General features: G+C 36.0%; 6 protein-coding genes across 13 annotated transcripts in view; 2 read left to right on the top strand and 4 right to left on the bottom strand.

Moving 5' to 3' along the window:
- The window catches only part of LOC117605036 (venom dipeptidyl peptidase 4), a 110,579-nt gene extending 103,632 nt beyond the window's left edge, over window positions 1–6,947 (bottom strand). Inside the window, exons 1-2 of one of the 6 annotated variants that reach the window (XM_034325817.2) lie at window positions 6,813–6,947; window positions 5,142–5,283 (exon numbers count right to left, since the gene is read on the bottom strand). In XM_034325817.2, the coding sequence (XP_034181708.1) occupies window positions 5,142–5,168 (27 nt within the window). In that variant the 5' untranslated portion in view covers window positions 5,169–5,283; window positions 6,813–6,947. Of the gene's footprint in view, window positions 1–5,141; window positions 5,304–6,064; window positions 6,696–6,812 lie in introns of those variants that run through there. The other 5 variants (XM_034325815.2, XM_034325816.2, XM_034325818.2 and 2 more) reach the window with 5 other exon arrangements.
- A 2,766-nt stretch (window positions 6,948–9,713) lies between these two features.
- Window positions 9,714–18,621, bottom strand: LOC117605038 (serine/threonine-protein phosphatase 2A 56 kDa regulatory subunit gamma isoform). Of its 3 annotated transcripts, none has more exons than XM_034325820.2 (9): window positions 18,394–18,621; window positions 17,861–17,923; window positions 15,605–15,779; window positions 12,984–13,186; window positions 12,414–12,808; window positions 12,006–12,339; window positions 11,707–11,925; window positions 11,413–11,640; window positions 9,714–11,315 (listed from the first exon to the last, which is right to left on the bottom strand). In XM_034325820.2, exons 1-9 carry the CDS (start codon window positions 18,421–18,423, stop codon window positions 11,166–11,168), a joined length of 1,797 nt encoding a protein of 598 aa, XP_034181711.1. In that variant the 5' UTR covers window positions 18,424–18,621; the 3' UTR covers window positions 9,714–11,165. The 3 variants fall into 3 exon arrangements, with proteins under 3 accessions (XP_034181711.1, XP_034181712.1, XP_034181713.1); XM_034325821.2 differs by lacking the exon at window positions 18,394–18,621 and adding an exon at window positions 18,063–18,365; XM_034325822.2 differs by lacking the exons at window positions 15,605–15,779; window positions 17,861–17,923; window positions 18,394–18,621 and adding an exon at window positions 13,810–14,328.
- Window positions 18,622–19,272: 651 nt separating this feature from the next.
- Zpr1 (zinc finger protein Zpr1) lies at window positions 19,273–21,060 on the top strand. Its single transcript, XM_034325394.2, has 4 exons — window positions 19,273–19,412; window positions 19,505–19,658; window positions 19,747–20,422; window positions 20,525–21,060. The coding sequence occupies exons 2-4, from the start codon at window positions 19,533–19,535 to the stop codon at window positions 21,058–21,060; spliced, it is 1,338 nt and encodes a 445-aa protein (XP_034181285.2). The 5' UTR covers window positions 19,273–19,412; window positions 19,505–19,532.
- A 144-nt stretch (window positions 21,061–21,204) lies between these two features.
- LOC117604868 (dynein axonemal light chain 1) lies at window positions 21,205–22,054 on the bottom strand. The gene is made up of 3 exons (XM_034325402.2): window positions 21,913–22,054; window positions 21,689–21,837; window positions 21,205–21,605 (listed from the first exon to the last, which is right to left on the bottom strand). The coding sequence occupies exons 1-3, from the start codon at window positions 21,982–21,984 to the stop codon at window positions 21,212–21,214; spliced, it is 615 nt and encodes a 204-aa protein (XP_034181293.1). The 5' UTR covers window positions 21,985–22,054; the 3' UTR covers window positions 21,205–21,211.
- Tfb4 (transcription factor B4) lies at window positions 22,020–23,654 on the bottom strand. Its single transcript, XM_034325397.1, has 6 exons — window positions 23,356–23,654; window positions 22,765–23,261; window positions 22,571–22,693; window positions 22,348–22,483; window positions 22,236–22,272; window positions 22,020–22,160 (listed from the first exon to the last, which is right to left on the bottom strand). The coding sequence occupies exons 1-6, from the start codon at window positions 23,363–23,365 to the stop codon at window positions 22,085–22,087; spliced, it is 879 nt and encodes a 292-aa protein (XP_034181288.1). The 5' UTR covers window positions 23,366–23,654; the 3' UTR covers window positions 22,020–22,084.
- Window positions 23,655–23,780: 126 nt separating this feature from the next.
- Mdh2 (malate dehydrogenase 2) lies at window positions 23,781–25,604 on the top strand. The gene is made up of 5 exons (XM_034325395.2): window positions 23,781–24,001; window positions 24,374–24,589; window positions 24,664–24,936; window positions 25,013–25,342; window positions 25,415–25,604. Exons 1-5 carry the CDS (start codon window positions 23,927–23,929, stop codon window positions 25,541–25,543), a joined length of 1,023 nt encoding a protein of 340 aa, XP_034181286.1. The 5' UTR covers window positions 23,781–23,926; the 3' UTR covers window positions 25,544–25,604.
- The last annotated feature ends 350 nt before the right edge of the window (window positions 25,605–25,954 follow it).

Raw genomic sequence — 25,954 nt, 5'->3', positions numbered from 1 at the left:
CTGACTCCGGTATCTTTTCAAGGGTTAATATGCTTTTTGAATATAAATATTTTGAATGGTGAAAGAGGGTTAATCGTGAGCTGGACCTATGAAATCTATACGGCAACGTTTCAATAAAATACGCCACAAATCCTTTTTCAATTTTACACCCACGCATTGGCAGTTTTTCCGTAGTTGTAAAAAACACGAAGCTTTTTGAACCGATCAAAAATGAATAGAGTTTGATTGAAAACGAAAATTGAATGCCGTTAATTCGAAACGTGTTCGAGGTAGCAACAACTATATTAAACCTGGTGAAATTATTTACACAAATCACAGACTTCTCCAGTTCGTTAGGACGTTTCAATTTCACTCGTTTACCTGCGAATCATTCAATCAAAATGTTATCAAGTTCAATTCGATTCGCCTTGATACGCTTCGATCTAAAAGCAATTTAAATGCCGAAGAACGAAAAAAAAAGAAAAGGAAACTTTGAGCCGCCCTCGGAAAGTAGAAAATCTTGAAATCAATATCATCGTAAATTCATACGCGTTGCGCTGAAATTTTTATCGATCTGAACAAACTTTTACTCGGGATACATCGAGAAAAGAACTGAAGCATCGAAAGTTGCAACGAAATATAGTTATTGGACGGGATATGTAAACTGGAGCAGCAAGAGGATAAAAAGTAAAAAGGAAAATAAGAAAAGAAAGAAATATACAGATCGTCTTATCATACGTATTTCGAAACCGATTCTCCTTCGATACATATTTTAAATTTTGAGTCTTCAAAGAATGAGCGTTTCAATTTGAAGGCATTAAATTAAAAAAAAAAAAGGGAAAAAGGGACGTTAAAGGATGAGGCATCCTTTTTGCCCGTATTTTCAGAGCAGCCGGTGCAATTAACGCGTCCTACTTTCCCATAGAATTCCAAAATTTTTCATAAACAACCGGATCCTCTATTTAATGGTAATCCCTTCCGCTCGTTTCATTGCCCTTTCACCGTGGTCGCTAATTACTTACAAGATTAATTCCCGGCTAGTTCTACCGCGGATATTACCGGATTAAGTTGCTCTTTTGTGTCATGTTACAGACAGGAAGTCATTTTTCTTCGGCCAGCCTTTTCGCAACCCAGAGGGCTGGCGTAAAAAGGAGGAAGGAACAAAACAAATGCCGTCAGAATTTATCGCGTGCAAGTCTTGCAAACGACAATACGATTCTCACCGTGGTGGCTCAAAGTTAAATTGACCACAACATATTTTATCCACTGCGCTATTAGTTTCTTGTACAGTTAAGTTGCTTCTGTCTCGCTACGATCTCTAACCCCATCCCCCTATTCACGCTCGATCACCCTTTCCTTTTTCTCCACTTCAATGATCCGATAGATACAATTTTAAAACCTCTGTCTATAGCGGAAGTAAATTAAGATAGAAAACGTTGAAGCATTTATCGTTCGAAAAGAAAATTATTGGGATTTCTTCCCTCCTTTCGCGATCTATCACCCATTCTCGCTCATCCTTTCTATCTTTACCCGATAAATACACGACCGAAGACAATCATTGAAACGAAGAAATTGAAAGGAGTAATAACATTAACCGTCGTCGTGTGATTACTCTTTGTTTGATAAGTTCGCAATCATTAGGCGCGCAAAGAAAATGCCGATCAGAGAGTCTCGCATAAAGGATTCATTTCGAAAAGAAAGGTAATATGTACAGAGTTTGAATAGAGCCGCGCCAGTCAAGGATGAACAAATAACCAGGTATCGGCCGACCCGGTGCAACCTTATTTTCCCGGTATCGCGAATTGGACGCTGGAATTAGGTCGGTCTTCACAAAGGAACGCGCGAAAATATATATACTCGTACATATATACATATTCTTTTTGTCCATCGATTTCCAATATCAAGAATCGACTTAATACAGCCGACCTTTCACCTGTTACGATGAAATTTTGCAATTGCGGAAAATATTGCGAAATTTGTATCGTGAAAGCCATGCACTTGAAAGTAAATATTCAGTGGATTATCTCAAGCCTAATTATTTCCGCACGCCGAAGCAAGGGTAACAGCAGAGAGTGCTCGTTCGTCTGGTAGACTTTCACCACCATCGACTGCCCTTTTTCTTTTACCATTCCCCTTCGTTCGTTCCGGGATTACTTGGCCAACGTTTCAGCAACAAAAGCGATTCGACCGGATTATTAGAAGAAAGTGTAGCGAAGAAGTAATTCGATGGAATACACGGAATAACTCGGAATTACTTTGTGGCCAGGCAGAGATCACTGGGAAAAGAAGGGGTGGAAACGGTGTGTGTACGATGGGGTTGCGTTGGCGAGAAGAAAATAGCAGAATTGCCATTCGTTTTCGCCGTTATTGTAGCGAGCAGTTGAATGTGTGTACATACAAAACTCGACGTGATCCTGTTCTATGTATGTTGTATATGTACGCGGGTACGAATTCCTTCCGGAGTCGTAGTCGTTCCACTAAATACGCGAGATCCAATTTGGACGAACCCCAAAATTCGAAGAAATAATGCCACCGCGTACACGTACATATTACATAAAGGGAAGTGCACGTACACGTTGAAACGCCTTTATATAAGACATTCGGTAGGGGATGCGTTCAATTTCAACCGAGACCACTGACTTCTATGCATAATACATAACCCGTCTGATGAGTCTCTCGCTTTCTCTTTACGATTTTTCTTTTTCCTTCTTCTCTATTAAACCCTTTTCACTACGAGCATATAGAACGTTGGGAAAAAAATCTGCTAGTCAAACTTTAGGACAGCCTACTACTCAAACGAGTCTTAATTAACATGGGTATAAAGTACATTAATTTCATCGCATGAAAGTGTCGTCGCACGGCACTTATGGCACACCAATTTAGAGGTAAAAGTTTCGTTCGAAAGTTCTGATAAGAATAAAATTTCTTCTTTCGATTGGCACGATTCCGCGATATCGGTGAAAGAAATTCGAGACTAATTAAGCAGAACGTAATTACAAGATCCGAACGCGATACACCCTGCCGTGCTCTATTCGGAAATGCACGTTTTGAAGATAGGTATTCGAGATATTTCACCGATAGACGGTTCGGTAAATAGCCTCTCCCTCCTTCTTCACCTTCGTCCTCTATTTCTCAGCAAAACAGCTATATCTCGATGTACGAGTAAGCGATGCAGGAGAGAGTAAGCCGTGAAACTACACAAGATGTTAAACTCAAGGAAGATGAAAGTACAAAGTCTGGTCTTGACACGAGTTAACTTCAAACGGCCGAAACGCCAAGATTTCAACTCGGCACGGTTGATGACATGCTTTGTTACCGGGGTCTCTGCAACTCTGCCTCTACCTTACAAAAACACACGCTGCAGGATTACAATTCATAAAATTATACCAAGAAATTTCTCCCTTGTTCCATTCTCCTGCTCTTTTTTTTCTTCCTCTTCCTTCTCCTCCTCCTCCAGTACGTTCTCTAAGTCCACTACCCTCTTTTCCGATAGAATGTTTTTCGTGTATTTATTAACCGGTATGTACTTTCTCGTTGCCTTCCGACGCTGCAGGCGTTGCGAGGAAATAAACAAAACGTTGAAAACAAGAAGATAATCTCAGTGGAAGTGGAACACGGCCGGAAGTTAAGATAAACAGTGAATTTACAATGGAAATTTCTTTTTCATAATCAGTCGAGTTCCACTAACTTTCAACATATTTTAATCCAACGTTTCACGGCTACGGAAAAGGTGGAACCGGTGACCCGTTTGTGCCGGTGAATTAGAGAGAAAGTAAGACGAAACATCTAAATCTCCTGAATGTTCATGGTACAGTTAACCAGAGGACGAACTCGAGGTTTCCTGCTTATTGTGTCCACTGATTTATATTCCTATTCTTTTGATTTAATGCCAGGCTACAGTTAGATCGCATTAGCATTAAAAGGCCAACTAGGATCCTAAGCTCGTACCACTTAGAGAGAGATAATGAAAAGTTCCAGATTGGTCCAACATTCGTTATAACGCGAATTCTCTCTGGTGTTCACGGTCGAAAACACGAATCCACAAGGGTGTCCATCTGTTTAACGGTAAACAGGTCGATTCAAGCTGACCCAACCTACCCAACAAATCCTTATTAGAGCGACACTTGGCTAATTGCATAGCAGTTCTATTGCGCAAGAGAGCACACTGCGCGAATGTGAGCTCCAACTGTTAGGTACGAGGCTTAGATAAAGCGATAATGAATGACTTCAGACTCTGGATACTCTGTTTATCCCTAATAAAAGCTGTTCGTCACAAAACCGCATCCTTTCGTTCGTTCTTCGATTAACGATAACGAGTTGCAAGGAAAAATTCCCCAGGAAGGATAAAGCATCTCTGGTTAGTGAAAAGTTGACGACGCTCGATTTTAATCTGTTTGGCTAAACCAGAAATCCGGATGATCGACATCCAGATAAACGAGCTTCCACCGTGGGGAATTACCAAAGTCATTTCCTGAATTTAACAACGCCATAAGCTCTGGTTAAAAGAGTGTTTAACGATCCATCTGATATCATCGATATTGCATAGACGAGTTTAAGCTTTCTGCCACTTTCAGGATTAAAGTGACTGTAAATCTTTCGCTGCTAATGTTATCTTCACGCGTCTAAAGTTAAACCGAAACTAAATTACTTACCTTAGTATACGCTATAATATACTATATTTCTTTACCGATAAAGCCGACGCAATTAAAAGTTGACTGCAAGTTAAAACTTAGCTGTCTTCTTCTGTACAAAGGCAGGAAGATGACTTGAAAAATGGAGTCCCGCCCTTTTCCCTTCACCTTTTAATTATTCAATCTTAATCTTTCCAAAAGATAAAGACGGAACAGTGGCTACGACGAAGCTTTTAAAAGTGGTAACTTTCGAGCAAGAAAAATGCATAGGAAGAAAGGAGTTCAAAGATAAGAAGACGTAGCGGGGTAGGAAGTCCGGGAGAAGAAATGACGAAAGAAACAACAAAAAGAGAAATAAAGAGTTCTAAAGTAGATACTCGTAAATAAAGACTCGAAGGGAAAAGTATGAAAAACATTTAAACAAAAATAAATTTGATCCAGAGGTAAATACGGAAAACTAGTGACAAGAAAACAAATATTAAGCCTTAATATTTTAAAATGAAATAAAATAAAATAAAATTGTCTACTCACGCTTATGTTTGGCCTTCCTTCCGTCATCGTTGTCCAATTTCTCTTGAGATGATCTTGCTAGCACGATCACTTTTTTTCTTGCACATTGCAGTTCACACTTTCCTTTTTATAATTTCCACCTCTATACTTCTTCGGTATTTATCTATTCGTTTGCGTGAATTAACAACTTCGGAAATGGTGCATCATACGTTTCGCGATTTTATAGAATTCAATTACTGCAACTTGATTTGCATAATGATCCTTTTAATAACTTTGGTTAGATTTGCTTTTTTCATGCCCTACCCCCGTTGCCACGCAATCTGTAATTCTCTTCTTCCCAAGAGATTACTTCGGTTCAAAGAACGAGAGTTAAGCGAAATGAAATACAACTTCTTACTTGAAACGAATTACTTCATTAATTACGGAACTTGCGAATTACTTTTCCCCCTCGGGGTTTCTGCGGGCCTTTTAAATTCCACGATAATTAACGGGAATCGATCATTGCGCGAATTAAACACGAATTAATTAATAAAACATCTAAATGACTATATTTTATGTTATTGAGAAAAAAAGCTTTGTATGCTAATTTTTATCGAATTCCATAAATTAATCTTTGTTATCTTTGTCTGCAGGTATTACCGTGTGTTTTTCACTTACAATTGTAGTTTACCATTTAATATATAGATATTTAAAATTTTAAAGCATTCCATTTTACCCGCCAATTGGGTTAAAAACCTGTTTTCACGAAGCTACATCTGCGCATGCGCAAAACCGGAACTACTGTAAATCGTATGCGAAAAAGAAATAAAAGAAGGAAGGTTAGGAAGAGAAACACGAAGGACAGGCGGGAATGCGAAAAGAAAAAGAGAAAGAAACATGCTTGACTCGGTGGATTTGCCTTCAAGAAACATCTTACGACACATAACTACTACTATGGCACGTACCAGTGTCTTCGAGTATTGCGAAATGTCGCTTGGCAGGCTTCTACGGTCTTCGATAAATTTGTATACTGTATGCCAAGCAGGTTGCCACGACAGGATTTCTCTTCCAAGAGACGTCTTTCTTTACACGATATTCTTATTGTAGGTGCACCATTCCCGAAGAGATCACCGTTCAAACATATTGGAAAACGTGCGTCGGCTAACACGACCGATAATACTACTTACACTTTCTTTGTGTCACATGACACTAAGCCCCTTTCAACGTTTATTCTCCCGTACGATGTCAAGTAACGGAATTTAATCGCGACAAGTCAAGATACGATCGTTCGGAGATGACTCGCACACACTTCCCGTTACGAAAGACAATTTACGAAAGTTATCACGGTATCGATAGTTATCGAACCACTACGTAACAGAATCGAAATTTCTATCGATACTATCGCTGATCGTTAAACAACAACGTAGACGCACAAATAATTTACAGCGAACTCGTTACGAAAATTAATTTAAACTTGAGTTTCATACACAAGCCGAAGACGTAAACAAAAATAAGGAAATTATTTAGGGAGATCGCGACGAACGATCTTTTCCCCTCGAGGGCTAGCGGCGTACTAATACGGGTGGCCATGGAGCCCGACAGTTTACGTTCCTCGCGCAAGCGTACTTCGAACGAAGCGCAGATCACCGATACCAACACTACTGAACCAACAGGGGATAGCATGACACAAACACACATCGATTGTATAGATACCTGTTGAATGCCGGAGTAGCACGTTGGCCGTCAACTAAATCGAAAAGGGGCGAACGAACCAACAAGGAAGAAATATGTATAACCTTCTCTAATACGTCGACGTGTACTTTCTCGATCGATGTTCATATCCATTAAATTTTTTGTCAACCGATCCCCTGATTTATTTGATGTAGCAAGAGCAAAGTACAACTGCTACTTTTTATTTTCAAGGGTACTCGAGATATATCAGATACATCCATACTGTAGTAATTCATCTTAATCATAAGAATGATCTTTTTGATAATTTAAGTAGAATATCATTGAAAACATGTAACTGATAACAGATAACGTTGATTCTCTACTTTGCGCGTTAGATTAGGTAAAAATACGAAGGTACCCTGTTTGCCTAATGCCAGGGATTGTCCCGGTTTACAAAATTCGAATAATTAAATAACTTTCACAAATAATTGTAAAGTCAAATACGGGTTGTATAAGATACACTCTGATGGTACTCTCGATGCGTCGGTAAAACATAATTTAACTGTCGAGTAAAAAATTATGAAAACTGGAACTTGAAATTGACTGTGACCATGGTTGCAAACCGGAATCATGCGGTTTCTGTGGATGGAGGTAGACACAAAAGGAAAAGAAAGATCTTGTTACATTCTCCGTGAAGGACTCCATTTAATCACGGATTATGATATATCTATCTTACTTGAAGAATTGTCTTACGTACTTGTAGGATTACGAGTAGGCTAATAATAAATTGAACAAAACGAACATTTTTATGTACACGTTTGGTGTTAGTTTATTTGGTCTTGCAATTTTGATTCGGCACAACTTGGCAATGATTTATCATTTTCTTTTCTGCTTGTCAATGATAACGATTTAATTTATAAATTGACTTAAATATACGCAATCTTTAATCTGTCTAACGGATCATATCGTGTGATAAGCAATCATTTATAACGCCATTTATATTTTATATATGTGTATGTATAACTTGAAAATTGTCAGTTCTACTTATTTAATTTTAATTACATAATGTAACAAGAAAAAATAGAGAAGACCCTTAGGTATAGAAGTACTGAAATCTTGGCACCATTTCGTATGGTCTTTGATCAAAGAAAGATACTAAAAGCTGTAATTAAAAGAAAAAAAAATTTGCAAGGAACAAAACATAAATTATACACATAAGTCTCCGATTCACCGAGACAATGAGGAAACCTTCTCGTTTAATTATAATGATTTATTTATTATAAAATTATGCTTCCAACAAATTGTAAAGGAATATATGCATGCATGGAATCGAATCGATCGTACAAAAGCGACCATTGAAAGAAAATTTCTTTTGCAATCGAACATTGATATACAGTTATTTAATCTTTTTTAGGTTCGAAGCGAATCACTGTACACGTGGATCTTCTTTTCTTTATTTAACATTTTATCTTTCTCCATCGAACGTTCGAACAAACGTTTACATAAGGGAGAACAAAGGGCATTTCTACGAGTTTCAAGCTGCCTAAATCTCCTCTTGGAATTGAAAATCCTTGCTCTCCCTTACATAATAAAAATCTTCGTTTATTCTTCACGTAACTTTCTTACCTATAAAATACTTGTTTTGTTGGCTGATTCTTTTGTCATAAAAAACGTATAAAACATTGCTTAAAATGAATGTTTAAACTTACTCGAGGTAAACCCATACGAGTGTTACAAGGAAACGATCTACACATTGAATGAAATGAAATTTCATTTTCTCTGTTTTCACTCTTTTTACACACTTTTCTGTTTCTAAGCCTGGCACGGGGTGCGAAAACGGAAGTCGAAGAAATTCCATAATACACGACCAACGATGAGCCAGTAACAGTCTTCAGAAGTTTCAAGCACGAGAAGTTTAATGGAGCCTTCTGACCTATTTATGAATATTTGTAAACTCCAAAAATATATCTTAGATGATACATGTGAAAGAATAGACGCAGTAAAAGACGATACCTCGAAACATGCATTATCGAAAAAGACGCTTCTCTCTTTCTCAAACATTATTATCTACTCTATTTTTTTGCTCTCTTTACGATTGACTTCAACAGTTTAATCATACAATGTAATCCCGATAATCCAGACTAATCTATGAAATTACAACAAAATAACAAGAAAGAAATTAAACAAAAAACTGATGAACGAATTGATTACGTAGATAATTTAAATCCTAGTTACACTTATCTAAAGGTGTCTTGTTAAAAAACGTATCCTAATCGAAAAAAAAAGTTTTACTAAAAATACTGTTTTTATTATTAAATACTTCTCGCTAAAAAGGTACAGTTTCTTTTTTTTTTTTTTTTCATTTTAATAAAATCTTTTTAAGATTTACATTCACGAGGCCCATCGAGATTACACTGTACTTGATAATAATAAAAGCATATTATCGACAAGAATACTCATATTGCGAATGGTTTCCGTAACAAAAACAGCCATTCATTTTCTTCGAAGGGACGATTAAATAGTAAATAATCTTCTTCTTTATTTTTTTTTTTTTTTTAATATTTATCTCATTTGGTTTTAATTTCCGTCATTTAATAATATGTACGTGCTAATCGTATCTATTCTCAACAAGTTCATCCCTTACAATGTTTAACATAACAGCCTGCCAGCAGCGCAAAGACTAAAGACATTTCACTTAGTACGCTCTTTTTTTTTAAATCTTCATCATTTGTTTCTATTCTTCGCATTTCTTTTTCTTTTTTTTTTTGCCTTTTCATTTTTGTCAGCGACAAACTAGTATATAACTTCTTTTTTATTCTTTTATTTTGTTTCAAATAACCGCAAAAACTTACGAGGCAACGACACAACGTACGTATAAGCGTTCCTGAAAAAATTCATGATGTCAATTTATACTATTCGGTAACGTCACGTGTAACTCGTTGCTTTGTTTCTTTATATTTTTTTTTTTTTTTTTTTAACGACTCTTAATTATAGGCCTCTGGCAGAGGCGATTCTTGCGAATGCGTTCCACAGGCATCTAGGCACGACAGATATAAAAGTAGTACGTTCAGGAATATTCAGATTTATAACAATTGATATTCTAAAATAGTGCTATCACGTTCATCTAACTCTAAAAACGACGTTTTCACTTCTTTTTGCGAATTTTTTTGTAATCTTTTTTTATATCCTTTTTTTTTTTTTGGTTTGTTTGTTTGCTGCTAAATGATGAGCTGGTAGCGTTGAAGCAACTATATATCACTTGTGTTTATTAATGTCTGTCGTTTACGCGTCAGTGGAAACTTCGCTCAGAAGAGTAGCGCCTCAAACTTGCATACTAAAATTCTTCTTTTATTACAACATCAAGCACATGGTCATTTTCTTTCTGACCCCTTTTGAATTCGTATAAAATTTCTTTTTATTTTAGAGTATGTACACAGGATGATTCTGGCGACCGAAATGAACTATAACTTTATTGTAAGTGAAGAAAAAACTGTACTGAACACCTCCTTTTACATGGGGGGAAAAGGAATCATATAATTTCATTAACAAAAACAATCTATACAATATTAATAATACTAGTTAAATCATACAAAGTTTCTATCTATCATCTTTTTTTCCGTCTTCACTTACAATAGACGTACAGCCTGGCTCGATAACTAGAATCACTCTGTATAGAAGGTGTTTGATAAACCATAAATTCCTATGATATGAAGAAAATCCTCCGCTAAAAGCAAGACAACCTTCTTAAAACAATCATTAGTAAACAGACCTTTTTGTTGTTAAATTCAACTTCGAACACCGTACGCTGGCTTAATTACTTATCAATGAGAAAAACTGTCTTATTGTCAGCGATAGATTTCTCCATACGCAAGAAACCTATAATTTATAAAATACTCTGTATGTGTGTATATATATATATACTTAGGACCCTTATTTACCTAGGTTTCATTCACATTTTCTTGATTTTTTAATAGCGAGTATGTAATATCTGCATAACTCTCGCGATACCTTATGTAAATCAACTCGAAGAGTATATAGGAAGTAACCTGTGTTCTTTTCCTTTTATAGATTACTACGGACACGGATACATCTTCCGAAAAGTGCTGGGTGCAATGAGAGAAAGCTTTTTTTTTTTCGTTACCGTACAAAGAAAAAAACATTACATACACCTCGACAGTTCTGATATAAGGGAGGGGGCGAGGGATAATTACGACGTTGTTGTTTTCTATACGATCAAACTCTCCGATAGACAGTTGTCGTCGAATGATGCCGTTCGATTGATTGATTGATTAGATCCGACTCATCGCTGTTTACATTTCGCTCTCTTCGAAAAAGCTAACTCCCAATATCACTGCAGCAAAAGAGAGGATACATGGAAATAGACTGCGGTAGAGACTAGCAATTATTGGGATCCGGTGGCGTAACAAGATACTCATCCGCGCGTTTGTGATCGGACAATGCCCGCATTGTATACGTGTCTTGGGGTAAGTCACTTTTCCTTCGCAAAAGTGGCTTTGTTTTATTGGAATTCGTCATTTTTTTTGCCTATCGCAAAAAAGATTCATTTTAGACTCCTTAATGATAAAGAGAGAAAAGATATACGAAGAAGGAGAAGAAAGGTGGGATGCGAGATCAGTCATACCTCATTTGCTTTCGCTTCTATCTTTTCCAATGTAAGCGGAGTTTGATCTGGGTCGCCATCTTCATCTGGCGGAGGACTATCTAATTGTTGCTGCGATATGGTAGAAGAACTAGTATTTATTACACCTTTCACGGTAGCATTATAATTCGGATGTTTCATCGCTAAAGCTTCTACGCGCATCCATGCTTCGTCCCTATCTTTCATGAGCTTCCTCTCTCTTTGACGATCCTGAAAATGTTTCTCAATGAAAATTGTCTCTCCTCTTTCGTTTCATCATGCTCAGAAATAACATACTTGATAATACTGTTGAGTACACTCATCGAATACTTTTTGATTCATCTCCATGAAGAGTTTTAACGCGTTATAAATCAAACCGTGTATGGTTTTGTTCCAATGGTTTCGCGAATTTCTGTAAAAAGCTGGATACATGATTGGCAAAATAACCGAATAGTTATCCGATATAAGGGACATTATATATTCGTTGTTCCAGTAATAGAGAGCTCTTTCGGCCACCTGAGGAAATTTGTAAAGCATATTGAGGAAATAATATATTGAGTAAAATATTATGAAGAGAAACAACATTCACGTCATACCTGGAAATGTGGAGATGAAACACATTTTGCTAATTGTCTAAACAATGGGTCCATAACTTTCTGAAATTCGGCAGGCTCGATCACATCTAGAATCTCTTCGAGTTCGTTCAAGAACATCACTTCCTTCGGGGAATGTGTCTTCGGCCAAAATTTCAACAAGCTTCTAATAACAGGTTCGGTCAACGATGGATCCTTCTCCAAAAATTGCACGACGCAATATGCTAATTGCGGATGATAGACGGAAAGCGATTTAGCTTTATGCAAAGGCAAGAGCACCTTTAATAGAAATATTTTGTGCTCTTCCTTAAGTGGCAAAGCAAATCCATTGATTATGCTGAAAGAATAAGAAAATCAATGAACGCGTTGTAAACTTTTTATTTTATTCGCAATGGTTCAAGTCGATGCTACCTTCCCAAAATCTCTAGGAGTTCAGCGATACCGTTATGGTGTTCTGTTTCGTATATAAACCGATAAAAAACATTGTTTATTTGTTTCCTGATATACGCTCTGAGCCCTAAGAATTTCCCGTAAATCCTATGAAGCGTTGTTTTCAAGAAATCTCTTTCCCGTGGATCCTCCGAATCGAACAGTTCCAAAAGTTGTAGCACGAACTTCTGGTCTATATATCGTCTGGCAATGGAGGGCTGAAAATCCTGAGACTCTAACAATCGTAGAAAGAACTCGTACACCAGCTGCAAGTGAGGCCAAGCCGCTTCCAAAGTCGGTTCATCCTCTTCCGGATCAAACTCCGCTCCGTTTGGATTCGACGACGGGGGAAGCGTGCGGAATAGATTGACCGCAAACTGCAAAAGCTCGATCCTGTTAGAAAATCTTTCCATTCTTTTCTCGAGAGTGAAAGTTCGTAACATCTGTCGTGCCGGTGACTTTCACTCTTGATTTTTATCAAGAGAAAAGATATCCTACGCGATCTTACGTTATCCAATGCAATCGAGGACGCACGTGTGCGTCGCGGCTTACCATGTTCACGGCTTCGGGATATATCGCCTCTGTAATAACGTTTTTGTTCTTGGTAACGTACTCGACCATCTCGTGTAACGCTGTACGCTTTACTTCTTTCCATTTCAAGTCCGATAACGGATCGGACTCGAAGTCGAATAGAACGCAACATTGTCGCAGCTTCTGTATGAACAGTTCTTCCCTCTCGTTTCCTTGTTGTGTTTCTAAAACAAACGAGAAAATAATGAATTATTCTTGTAGGAAGAAAAAGTGGTGTGTTCAAAAACAATAGCTGGAAAAAGGAGTTTCGTACGAGTACCTTTTCTCATTCATGAACTCGCATGAACCCTCACCATGAATTCTTTCCCCTGTTAAGTAACACACGCACGCGCTTCACACAAATTCGTCAATTGTTGCAGTCTCTCTTTTACTCTTTCATACCCCCCTCTGTACCTCTCATCGCTCATTCATACATTCTCCCAGACATACGCGCACACATTTCTTCTTTCTTCTCTTAACCCTTTGTTGCATTATATTGCAAATATGTTAGATAAAATAATATACTATGAAATTCTTCTTCTTCTTTCTTTTCTTAATTGTTCTTCCCCTTTATCACTCTTTCATCCCCCTCTTCGATTTTCTCGTACATTCTGTTTATCTGTTTTGGACTCTTCCATACCCCTCCCTCTCTGTCTCACCCTCACACCTGTTCCCATTTTCGTGACCTGTCCCTCTCACGCATCCCTTTTAGACTCTTCCTCCCCTTGTCGCTCTGCAACATTCGCTCAAACCTGACAATTACTTCAACACGTTCAAGAGGAGAATTCAAGTTGAAAGGCTTCATTACCGATTAACAGGGGTCGTAATGGTTGATAGTGCGAAGTGAAGTTGGTCAAATAGGATTTATTCGTTTCTCGTGATTGCAGCACGGTGGCTAAGGCCAACCCCTGATGGAAGCTCGGACTTTTCGGCAGTCCGCCGGATGGAAATGGGATATATCCGTCCACATGAACCATTCTACTTTTCGGTAGGTTCTATATCAGCGATATCGTTCTTATTCACCGGGAATTCGGCTCTTTATCTTGGCCTGATTATGACAAATTACATCCCTACACGCACCGGCTTTCTTCTTCACATAACAATCTGTTGCTTCGACGTAACTGACCGTTCGTTCGAGTCAGAGCGAAACCCCCGGGCATACCTTGCGTTTTCTAATTAAATACGAATCGTTCGATGATTTTTGTCGCGCAACGTCGCGTCAAGTTTATATGCTTTATAAAAGCAGCCTCGTTGAACGAGAATAATGCGTGCGATTTGAATCGAGAGATATTCCGCCGATATCGAGAGCCGTTTGAACGAGCAACGACTGTTTACTAGTTAGAAAACTAGGAATTGCGAGTAATGTACAACCGCATGCGCGAACCACCGCGCCTTACAATCGATACAGCCTGACTGACGTAGCTAGTTTCGCAATTCGAAACGAAAGGAATTAAAAAACAAAACTAATTAGTTCAATTTTCGAGACAACAGTCACGAGTTGCAGTTGAAGCGTAAAGAAGATAGGGGTAGTTCCACCCCCTTTGAGACAGAGAGTTACAACATTTTAAGAACGCGTAATCTACATGAAAATGAAAACGTTATCGATAATTACAGTTTTTGTAAAGACAGATGAACGTTATCTGATAAATAATTGCGTTATTAAAGATTTACAATATATTAATTGAACATTCAACTACAGATTCTCGATCGATTACCGATCATTTTAGCGCTGCCCGCCGCAGAGTTTCTTTGCGGATTTCTGTACTTCCGGCGGAAAGCTGATTGATAGTGATCAAAATATATTAGATACCCTTCACTCGTTAACTCTCACTACTTTCGTTCCTCGTTAATATCTTTTTTTTCCTTAAACTCGTGAAAGACAAATTCTATGCACCGTAGAAGTTTTCAATCTGGGATTTCTTACTCCTCTACTAAAAAAAAAAAGAAAAAAAGGATTATCTTTGCTTCAGGGAAAACTTTCATCGTCAGCTGTTTTAAATTATTGTTTAAATAATGAGAAATCGTGCGAAATTTAAACAGTCGAGTCTCAGAAAGAAAAATTAACGAAGCAACAGAGCGCGCTACACCTTATATTACATAAAGCAACAGTAGGTAACCACTCTGATATACCCTCCGTGCATTCATTAAGTATATTGCGGTTTATTCCTGGCAAAGATAATAATGACAAGGTTTATTACTCCTACTTTGGCAAACTGTTGCACTAATCAATGATTATGTAGCAATCGTTGCAGAAGAAAGCGACATAGACCACTTTGAAAACCCTGAAGACAATAATAGATCTTAATGAATTTATTGTAGGAAGATAGTTTGACGAAAATTATTCGTCATAAGCCGGGTTAAAAATAAACATCTGTGCTCGACCGAACTTACTCCGCACTATTGTTACTATAATTAATGAAGATCGCGCGAATATAAATATTAACGAAAGATAAAAATTTATTCCTGATTATAATTTATTGGAAAAAATTTATTTTCTTCCATAGTTCTTTCAATATTTTTAACTACAGAATGCACACTATATTTTTAGTTGTACCGATACATAATAATAGGACGTGAGTTACCGTATAATCGTAACAACTTACCGGATAAAAGCGGTAACTTTTGAAGTTCTCGGTTTTTCGATATGTTGAATCTTGAGCTACTCTGCCGTTTATCCTTTTTTATCACAGGACCGCCAGGTTGATATTTAATCTTATTAATTAACGTTGGTGGTGGTGGTGCATTGGTTGCTGGTGGTCCTCCTGCTACCTTGTTACTCTATGAAATAATGAATAACAGTTCATAACAAAAAGGGTGAAAAGCAGAACGTTTATAATCGATAATTAATAAAGTTGCATACATGAAACAATAAATGATGAGTCAATTTAATATTAAAATAGGAAATCCATTTTAAAGGATGCACCTAATTTTTAATAATGGATTAATTTCATGTAACTTTATGGAAATGAATATCCAAACAGCCTGGTAGAACTTTCACTTTGATAGTTTGTATTCTTTACAATGTTGATAAATACAAACATCATCCAGGTAGACACTGCATAGAAAAGTTTTCAAGTTACGCACGGAGAGTAACTAGAAACATTCTAGTTAACATACAAATCCTCAAAGGATATCACGAATTGGAGATAAAAATTAGTTTTTAAAAGCAAGTATGTATGCCAATTTATGTGTATTTTTCATTACATTCGGTACAATTCTTCCAATGTTCCATTAATGCATGGCTTCCTCGAAAGAAGTTTTGTAGTTGATCTTGAAACCATTCATGCGCTACTGGTCTTGGCCCTTCATCTGAGCTGATGTCCTTCTATAGCATCTTCTAGTGGTCAAAAAAGATGACGGTTACTTGCAGATAAGTTTGAACAATATGCAGCATAAAGTAACACTTTTGTATGTCAGTATTTTGGGTCTACTTTCTAGTATACTACGCAACATACCCACATTGTGGGAAATGAAGAAATTGATATGGTTGCACAAGAATAACTTCAAGATCAATCACAAAACTTCTTCTTGAAGAACTCAGTGGATGGTGGAGCCCTTGATGATGTGTGTTGCATATAAAAAAGTCTATCTTATAAAACAGAAATTTTGAATCTTTAGGTATTAATAAACTTATTCATTAATATAATGCATTAAATCATTTTTTTTTGTGATTGATTGAATAGTCTTGAATATACATATATATATATATACATACTGCATTCACTGTTTTACTTTTTTTTAATTATTATTATTAAGCTTCTATTTATTATATGTATACTACTTCAAACAATTATTACTATTGAAAATGCGTAAAACGATATGAAATTCATGAATTAGGTAATTTTTTGCGTTATTAACGATTCATGCAACACTATACGTACATACTTTTCTACGGAATATACTATATAATATACGTGTATTAAGTTTTGTAATTAAAATAAACAGTAAATTATTCTACCATCAATTTCCTATTTTTCAATTAAGTAATGAAAATTTCGACAAACGAACAAAATTCTTGTATAAAGACATTTATTAGATCTGCACGAAATGAAAATTATTAAATATAAAAATAAAAATCGAAACAGAGTTAATTGGTCATACAACAATTAACGCATTAACCTTAACAACCAATTAACATTTTTACCACCATATGTTTAACTGCGCGATAATTTCATCCTTGGAATTCATTCCATTCATATCGTAAATAAAAAATCGCACTCCACATGGATTATATATGCGTAATTACTATCAGGAAGTATATTTAAAAAAAAAACAAGATTTTCCTTAAAACTGAAATCATTCACTGTTCTAATGATGATGATGTATAAGATTTATCTACAAAGAAATGACAAACTATAAAAGCGAAAAAAGATACCAGTTGAAGCCGAAACATCTTTCGTTTACATCGTTTTCTATTTATCAACTAAGTCCATACTTAAGCGCCACCTGTTCGGAGCAACATTTTTTTCAAAGGGAACTTTAAAATCCTTTCAAACTCATATTCATAGAACAACGTTTAACTAAAAAAAAGATACACTGAAGAATTATCTTAAAAAAAACATGTATCTTTACTTCAAACTACACGCATGTTATATGAGTTCGCGAAGGAAAATATTTCAGGTGGCAAACGGTCGAAGATGGACACCGGATCGCTCTGGTGTAGAATAAGTCACGAACAAAGTTCCGATAGTGAAAAATACAACATGAAAAATTTGATCATCTCAACGGATCGAATTGTTAGGCGGGTAAAAATAAAAATGAAAAATCATAATGAGAAGAATTGTAGATGACAGAAGTCGATTCGGACTGAATCGAGTCACGTCAATCGAACAGAAGAGAGAAGGACGATATAACCTCACCTCGTCGCTTGTCTCGCCGTCCTTGCCATTCTTTCCCTTGTCCTTGCCGATCTTCGTTGCATCCTGGAACAAAACGAGTAAATTGCACCGCGTGTACGAGCGTACAATGCCACGACAGCACGATTCACGTTTGAGACGCGACCCGCTCTCGACAAACTCGCACTTGCGATATCACAACGGTAACGAGAATTAGTTGAAGTACCATTGCCAGGTCCTTTGATAAGTTCGGTCGAGAAAACGTGTCAGCGAAACGGATATCAAGAAATCAGAATCACGCTACACCCTTTGGTGTCTCAGCTACCGGGGTTGTTTCCCCGAACTCTCTTTACTCTCCCTTCTTCCCTTTCTCTCCTATCCCTGTCATCGTCACCCTATCTCTCTCTCTCTCACTCCCGCTCTCTTTCTCTCAAGCGCGCGCGTGCCCGCGATCTCTCCTCTCGTCGAAGGAACACTGTTTTCACGTATGTGAGTACCGATCGCATAAGGAGAGACATATGACCAGACAGGAGCGACATGCACCATGATGAACGCACCTTTTCTTTTTTTGATTGCCGACTCGACATGTTATCGGTTGTGAATAAAGAGTACGCGCAATCGATTGAAATACAAGTTAATACACTTTAGAGGCACGTAGTAACACATCGAACAACGGTAAACGACCAACACGAAACACTCATTCGCGGCGGCCATTGGCTATGCTTAGCCATTGAACTTTTGGCCGGCGATTCGCGCCACTCACTGAGAAGGCTGGGCTTACACTTTTCCCTAGCCTTGAAACGCCACAGAAACTTTTTTCACAGGCTATTTTTTACTTATCCTATTGTGAAAATTACTTTAACTGTCTCAACTTCATACGCGATAAGTGAAGCGAAATATTATCAACATTAAAATTGAATTTCAGAATTCATTACATGCGACGCTATGTTTTGCGATACACAGGTGTAGTATCAGTATGTGTATGGGATACTTGATCGAACTTCTACTTTCTCCATTGAAAGAATAATAAATTGTTAATTGATAATGCCATTGTTTAAATAAAAATTATTTAAATGATATTACTTAGTTCAATATATCATTAATGTTCAATGTATCCAAACACAGAACTGAAGTGCGCTGTTAAGATGCATTTAAATTAATAAACGTGAAGTAGGCGTCAATATTTATAAACATCATTATTGGTGACTAAAATTTAAGTAATTTAATAATATGAGGTTTGCTATACTTTTAAATGTAGGGTCCCTATAATGTAAATAAATGATTTACGTATACAGTGACTACATGTACAAAGAGACTGGACATGCTTTGTTTTCGAGGCGATTATGATTTAGGGGATACCAGATACCCCAAGATGAAAGCGGCAGTCGATAAGTTGCCGGCTTATCGATCGATCATCCTGCAGTCGGTAAATTATTGAGTAGTTTCTGCCGTTATTGCATAGATGGCGAAGGAGTCGAATTTTTTATCGACTTACCGACTGAGTATGGAAATATAAATATATTTTGATTGTGTTGTTCTGGAAAATATTGGAAATTATCAAAGAATAATTTCGCAGGTAAGTTGCGATTACAATAAACTTACATTATAAAAGGATAAAGGGTTGACAAATACAAGTCATTAACTTAAAACACTTCTCTTTTAAATCAGCTGTAAAATATATGTATAACCTGAGAAAATGGCAGAAGTTCAAAGAGAAATCGCCGGAGAAAAATCAAAACCAATATTTCGTAACTTAACAGCAGATGATCCAGAGCCGGAAATGACAGAAATAGAAAGTCTATGTGTAAATTGTGGAAAAAATGTATATCATAAATTTATAAATTACAAAATTAAGGTTTATGATCTATACTCACTGCTAATACTACTAATGTTCTGTTTTATAAATTCAGGGCATTACCAGACTTCTTTTAACAAAAATACCATATTACAAAGACATTGTGATAATGTCCTTTGATTGTGAACACTGTGGCTTTCAAAATAATGAAATACAGAAGAGTGGAAAGATTGCAGAAAAAGGAATCAGAATAACATTGGAAGTTAAATCACCTAGAGATTTAAATCGCCAAGTAATTAAATCTGATTATACCAGTGTACAAATTCCATGTTTGGATTTTGAAGTCCCCTCTGGATCACAAAAAGGAGAAGTAACAACAGTTGAGGGAATAATAGAAAGAACCATCAGTGGATTGGAACAAGATCAACCAGAAAGAAAAAAGCAACATCCAGATGCTGCAGCTCAGATTGATCAGTTTATTGAAAAGCTACAGAAACTTAAATCTTTAGATGAACCTTTTGCTATGATATTTGAAGACATATCAGGGGAATCTCATGTGCAGAATCCAAATGCTCCATTGAAGGATGAAAATTGTATGGTGACACATTTTAAAAGAACAACAAAGCAAGATCACATTTTAGGCATTTATGAAGAAACTTCAGAAGATACTTTATTAAAACCTATCAAAGAAGGGGAATATACACTGGAGCAAATTGAAGGTGAAGTATTGTCTTTCAGGACAAATTGCCCAGAGTGTAATTGTCCTTGTGAAACCAACATGAAGATGACCAGTATCCTTTTGTATATTTATAAACATTATAATATTTTTTTGTTATTAATAGTTATTACATTTTCACCAATAAACGAATATTTATCCTTAATTCACTATATAGATATTCCCCATTTTAAGGAAGTGGTAATTATGGCAACAGTTTGTGAAGCTTGTGGACATAGAACCAATGAAGTTAAAAGTGGCGGAGGCATCGAAGCTACTGGGGTAAAAATAGAAGTAACAGTGGCAGGGAAAGACGACTTTAGTCGCGATTTATTAAAATCTGAAACCTGCCACATGGAAATACCTGAATTGGAACTGGAGATTGGTCCTGCTACTTTAGGGGGCCGATTTACCACTGTTGAGGGTATTTTAGTAGCAATCAAAGAACAATTATCAACATCAACAGCTTTTACTGGCGACAGTAACGATCCCGAAACTGTGAAAAGAATGGAAACGTTTATATCTCAATTAAACGAGATATTACAAGGAAAACGGAAAGTAACTTTAGTATTAGACGACCCAGCAGGTAATAGTTACATACAAAGCCTCTCGGATGAAGGATTGGATAGTGGTTTAAAAATCACTAAATACGAGAGGAATTTTGAACAAAATGAAGAACTAGGATTGAATGATATGAAAGTAGATAACTACTAAGCAGTCATCAGAATGATCCCTAATATAAGTCAATGTCAATAGTGTCAATATGATGTATCTGGTTTTAACGCAACAAAAAATTGTATTATAAATGTACACTACACTATGTAAATACATATTTTTTAATGAATTTTACAGTTTTAAATTAAGTTTACACGATAGGTATAGCATCGAGCTTTTTCAGTTTTGGAAGTCTTTTAGTGGCTTGACTGCGCCACGACTCCACATCCATATTTTCGCAAATAGGATTGTTAATAAATAATAGGTCTTCAAGATTCGGTATTTCTTGCAAACGATTAAATTCTGCCCAATCTTTTACCAAATTATTAGACATGTAAAGTACTTTAAGCGCTTTTAAAACATTAACACCTTTAATTTTTTCAATCAGGTTGTAGGATATCCATAGTTCCTCCAAATGCTCTCCCACTGCTTCTAATCCAGAAAACGTTTTAATATAATTGCGACCCAAGGATAAAATTTTTAAATTTTTTAGAGAATTGATACCACTGATTTTTTCTATCATATTCGTCGAAAGTGATAGTTTTCTGAAAATAGAAGAATTTATTCTTTATTTATGAGATATCAATTGCTTTCTATTTAAACAAAAATTATTCGAAAATTAACCAACTTTACGGCAACGAGTGCAGCCAGACTATTATCCATCTTCTCAATAGGAGGCCACTGAAAAGATAAAATTATTTCTGTCTGTTCACTAGCATTTAAACCTGTTTTTTCCTCCCATCGTTGTATAGCTTCTTTACAAGTGGTTGCTTTGGCCTATGCAATGTACATATTGTAAAATACTAAGGAGAGTAAAGATCATTATATTTTTGAATAATAATGCATACATACCATAATTAAGAAAACGATTTCAATAACGTTTATAAACAAAACATAATCGTGACAATTTCTAGTTAACTTCATTAATTGTAATAAACAACAAAATAACTAAGATTTGATACAGTATGAAAATAGATATATTTAGATATAAAGTACTTATTTCTGGAGGATATACTAAATACAATTAATGGACTATATCTATATTCTTTTTCTTCTTCTTCATTTTTATAGGCATAGGCCCTGGCATTTTGAATACTGTGCTGTAAAAGAGATAACAAATATAAGCTATTATGTATTACATGACTGTGATAAACTAAAACAACTGAAATACTTACTGACAGGTAGTGCATATTGGACTAAATTTACAAAATACTGCAAAAAAAAAATTATTAATTATTACTTTGCTCAATATTATATTATCTCATTCCATATAATGATTGATCATACTTGATAAACATACAGAGCATACATAGCCAATATCAATAAGTTCTTGATGGCAAAAGCATGCTGCTCTGTAATCCACTTTTACAGGTGGTGGTAACACTAACTTTGATCTAATATTTGGATCTGGTAGAAATATCCACTAAACAAAACAAATATGTTAATGTAAATTAAATTAGGCTATATATGTATATATACATGATAAGTAAAGATATCATTTTTGTTATACCAATAAATATTGTAATAATCCACTTAATTGTGGAACCTTCAAATAATTTCCACCAGTTATATCACAACCCTGTTGAAGCAAGGTTAATTCTTGATCTAAGCTACATACATCCAATATTACTCCCTATATATTTTTAAATGAAATTATTAATAAAAATTTCAAGTATATAAAACACAAATACAGCAACAACAAACCATTTTTTGAGCTGTAAAAAATATATTCATGTAGTTCATATATTGTGTGGCAGAATCATTACTAGCTGTGATAGTAAGAATTCTTGAATGTAATTTTTGACCAGCAATCTTCTCTCTTTCCAACCTTGCAATATAACATAAGGCCATGGTCAAAGCTCCAGATATTAAACTTTCTCCATTTAATGGTTTGTCCATGGAAATTTCATTAATAACTTGTTGCAATTGCTGTCTTACAGTACGCTCAACCATAGTGAACTTCTCATATTGTCCATCAATTTGTCTAATTTCTACTGATTTCTCACAAGGATATAAAAATTTTGCTCCATGACCATGACAGGCTATCATAGCCAACTGATTATTAGATGACTGCATTAAATGAGCATTAGCAAAAACAATAGTAGAGTCTAAACATTGCGTTAATATCCTTGTTTCTTGTTTAACAATTCTTTGCACTGGATTTACATCCAACACAATTATCACTAAACTAGTTTCTATTTCTGAAATAAATAATACAACAATTTTAAACTGTTTTATTCTAAACAATGCATATAACAAAGGGAATTCTTCAGAGGTTAAATAATCGTAATTTACCGTTTGACATCTTCAGTGAAGATAAATTAATACAAGTATTATTTCTTATAAGCACGAACGTAATTTCCTGGTAACATCTTTTATCGCTTTATTATAATTTGTACATTTTCTATGTGAATTTAAGAAAAATAAGCGATCAAAGTCTCTCCTACGCAATCTTTCAAGCTCTAGAAAAGCCGAACTACTACACGCGTGTTTTTTCAAAAGTGTGACATTCGTAACTTAATCGTTAAACTTTTGGAAACTGTAGAAAACTGGCAAAAATGAAAACGATAAATTAAATTATTGATATACCGAGGTCTTAACTTCAAATGCAACTGTAAATTAATCGATGCTTTTAAAAATTCCCGCCTGATGATTCTCAGATCAGTAGGGATGTGCGCAAATTACGTTGCGAAAGCGCGCATGATTCCATCCACATATCGCTGCATGTTGGCAGAAGATACAAGAGAGCGCTATAGAACAAGTGTGAAATATCATTCAGGTCACTGTAGTGTCTTTGAAAGGTTATTGAAAATCATTTTTTCGAATTCGAATTAATTAGATCTGTACTTATAAATTTGCAATAAACATGTTGCCACGATTTTTAAAACCTACGTTGACCGTCGCTCAACAAGGAGCGAAACGATTATCCACAAGTGCCAGAGTAAGTTTTTCCTGTATAATTGCTTGAAGATTTAGTAAATCTTGTCATTGTCTACTTGCACATCATATTTTACGTTTCTAAACTGAATTTTATTCCTCGATGAACTTGCGATTGTTATAGAGCTTACTGATTATTTTGAAATACAATTTACATTATATCGCACGATACAGAATAAAGTATAGTTATGCAACTGTGAACATCTTTCGAAATCCATGTACCGATCGCAATTCAATCGAACTTTGTGACTGTTACAATTACAGTAACTTGAAGTACTACTCATAGAATTCTCCGGATAGTGCTGTACCAAAATTGAAATTAACAAAAAGGTATCATGTTGTTTGTACTGGATTCAAGTTTTATATTATCTTTCAGGTCGATGCCAAGGTCGCTGTCATGGGAGCCAGCGGTGGAATCGGTCAGCCGCTATCATTGCTGTTAAAACAATCTCCCCTTATAACTGAATTATCGTTGTATGATATTGTGAACACACCAGGTGTCGCTGCTGATCTCTCGCACATTGATACGCCGGCAAAAGTAAAAGCTTTCACGGGTCCGGATCAATTGAAAGATTCCGTTAAGGGAGCACAGGTATATTTTTTATATTTCTACAATTAATAGAAAATAAAAAGTATATCTTCATTGACCGTTCAATATGTTCTTAGGTGGTTATTATACCTGCTGGTGTCCCACGTAAACCTGGTATGACAAGAGATGATCTCTTCAACACAAATGCCTCAATTGTAAGGGACCTTGCTCAGGCTGTAGCAGAAATGTCTCCAAAAGCTTTAATCGCTATTATTTCAAACCCTGTCAATAGTACTGTACCTATTGCCTGTGAAGTATTAAAGAAAGCTGGTGTCTATGATCCTAAGAGAGTGTTTGGTGTAACTACGCTTGATATTGTTAGAGCAAATACATTTATTGCTGAAGCAAAAGTTAGTATAAAATAAAAACTGAAGGCTCCATAGCATTTATCTTGGAGATAAATACCTGACATGAGATTTTTTCTAGGGCCTTAATCCACAGAAGACATCAGTACCAGTCATTGGAGGTCACAGTGGTGTCACTATTATTCCATTGATCTCACAATGCAAACCATCGGTGTCTTTCCCAGATGATCAGTTGAAAGCACTTACTACTAGAATTCAGGAAGCTGGTACAGAGGTTGTTAAAGCCAAAGCAGGCACAGGATCTGCGACGCTCTCGATGGCGTACGCAGGTGCTCGCTTTGGTTTGTCATTAGTTAGAGCACTCAATGGAGAACAGGGTATTATAGAGTGTTCCTTTGTTAAATCAGACGTCACGGAGACCAGTTACTTCTCGACACCTATTCTCTTAGGCGTAAGTGCAATCTTCAAACAACGAAACTTGCGTTTAAATACAAGATATGATTAAATTTTTGTTCCGTTACAGAAAGGGGGAGTAGAAAAGAATCTTGGTATGGGCACTCTCAGTAATTTCGAGAAAAAGCTTTTGGAAGCAGCTATTCCAGAACTGAAGAAGAACATCCAAAAGGGCGAAGCTTTCGTAAACAAGAAATGAACATGAAGCATCAAAAATCTAAACAGAGCGTGCTCAAATAATATCCGGAGAAGCTCGATAATCAGTACTGAACATAAAAATATTCGCGTTGTACGCGAAGAGAAATGTATTAACGAAAAGGTGGATCCTTACACATGCCGATTAGATACTTCTGTACATTGTATGTACATTTTAGATGATTTCAGATGAATTTAAAAACCATTTGTAAGTAGCCGACAGAAAGTATAAAATTGTACAAAATCAAGGAGACTTTACTACTTTTAAAAGAAATACTCGTAAGTTCCGCTTCAATAGAAGTGGTCTATCTAAGCCTACAAATTTAACGTAGTTAATTCAAAAATAAATACTGTTTTAACAGAAACTTCATTATTTTCATTATATTTCCTAGAAATTCTTCCTATTATCTCTTAT

Source organism: Osmia lignaria, chromosome 5 (assembly GCF_051020975.1).
Source record: "Osmia lignaria lignaria isolate PbOS001 chromosome 5, iyOsmLign1, whole genome shotgun sequence".
Taxonomy (NCBI): Eukaryota; Metazoa; Arthropoda; class Insecta; order Hymenoptera; family Megachilidae; genus Osmia; species Osmia lignaria.
This window is presented reverse-complemented; position numbering and strand designations above follow the sequence as displayed.

Excerpts from the sequence above, each read along its gene's own strand:
- LOC117605038 (XM_034325820.2), bottom strand. The coding sequence starts at position 18,423 with ATGTCGAGTCGGCAATCAAAAAAAGAAAAG. Across the intron at positions 11,926-12,005 it reads TTTCATCTCCACATTTCCAG|GTGGCCGAAAGAGCTCTCTA; the intron begins GTATGACGTGAA and ends AAATTTCCTCAG. Across the intron at positions 11,641-11,706 it reads GTACTCAACAGTATTATCAA|GATCGTCAAAGAGAGAGGAA; the intron begins GTATGTTATTTC and ends AAACATTTTCAG.
- Zpr1 (XM_034325394.2), top strand. The coding sequence starts at position 19,533 with ATGGCAGAAGTTCAAAGAGAAATCGCCGGAGAAAAATCAAAACCAATA. Across the intron at positions 19,659-19,746 it reads GTGTAAATTGTGGAAAAAAT|GGCATTACCAGACTTCTTTT; the intron begins GTATATCATAAA and ends TTATAAATTCAG. Across the intron at positions 20,423-20,524 it reads AACCAACATGAAGATGACCA|ATATTCCCCATTTTAAGGAA; the intron begins GTATCCTTTTGT and ends TTCACTATATAG.
- LOC117604868 (XM_034325402.2), bottom strand. The coding sequence starts at position 21,984 with ATGAAGTTAACTAGAAATTGTCACGATTATGTTTTGTTTATAAACGTT. Across the intron at positions 21,838-21,912 it reads AAATCGTTTTCTTAATTATG|GCCAAAGCAACCACTTGTAA; the intron begins GTATGTATGCAT and ends TACATTGCATAG. Across the intron at positions 21,606-21,688 it reads GCTGCACTCGTTGCCGTAAA|AAAACTATCACTTTCGACGA; the intron begins GTTGGTTAATTT and ends TTCTATTTTCAG.
- Tfb4 (XM_034325397.1), bottom strand. Across the intron at positions 22,694-22,764 it reads TTTTTACAGCTCAAAAAATG|GGAGTAATATTGGATGTATG; the intron begins GTTTGTTGTTGC and ends AAAAATATATAG. Across the intron at positions 22,161-22,235 it reads CCAATATGCACTACCTGTCA|CACAGTATTCAAAATGCCAG; the intron begins GTAAGTATTTCA and ends TCTCTTTTACAG.
- Mdh2 (XM_034325395.2), top strand. The coding sequence starts at position 23,927 with ATGTTGCCACGATTTTTAAAACCTACGTTGACCGTCGCTCAACAAGGA. Across the intron at positions 24,002-24,373 it reads GATTATCCACAAGTGCCAGA|GTCGATGCCAAGGTCGCTGT; the intron begins GTAAGTTTTTCC and ends ATTATCTTTCAG. Across the intron at positions 24,590-24,663 it reads ATTCCGTTAAGGGAGCACAG|GTGGTTATTATACCTGCTGG; the intron begins GTATATTTTTTA and ends ATATGTTCTTAG.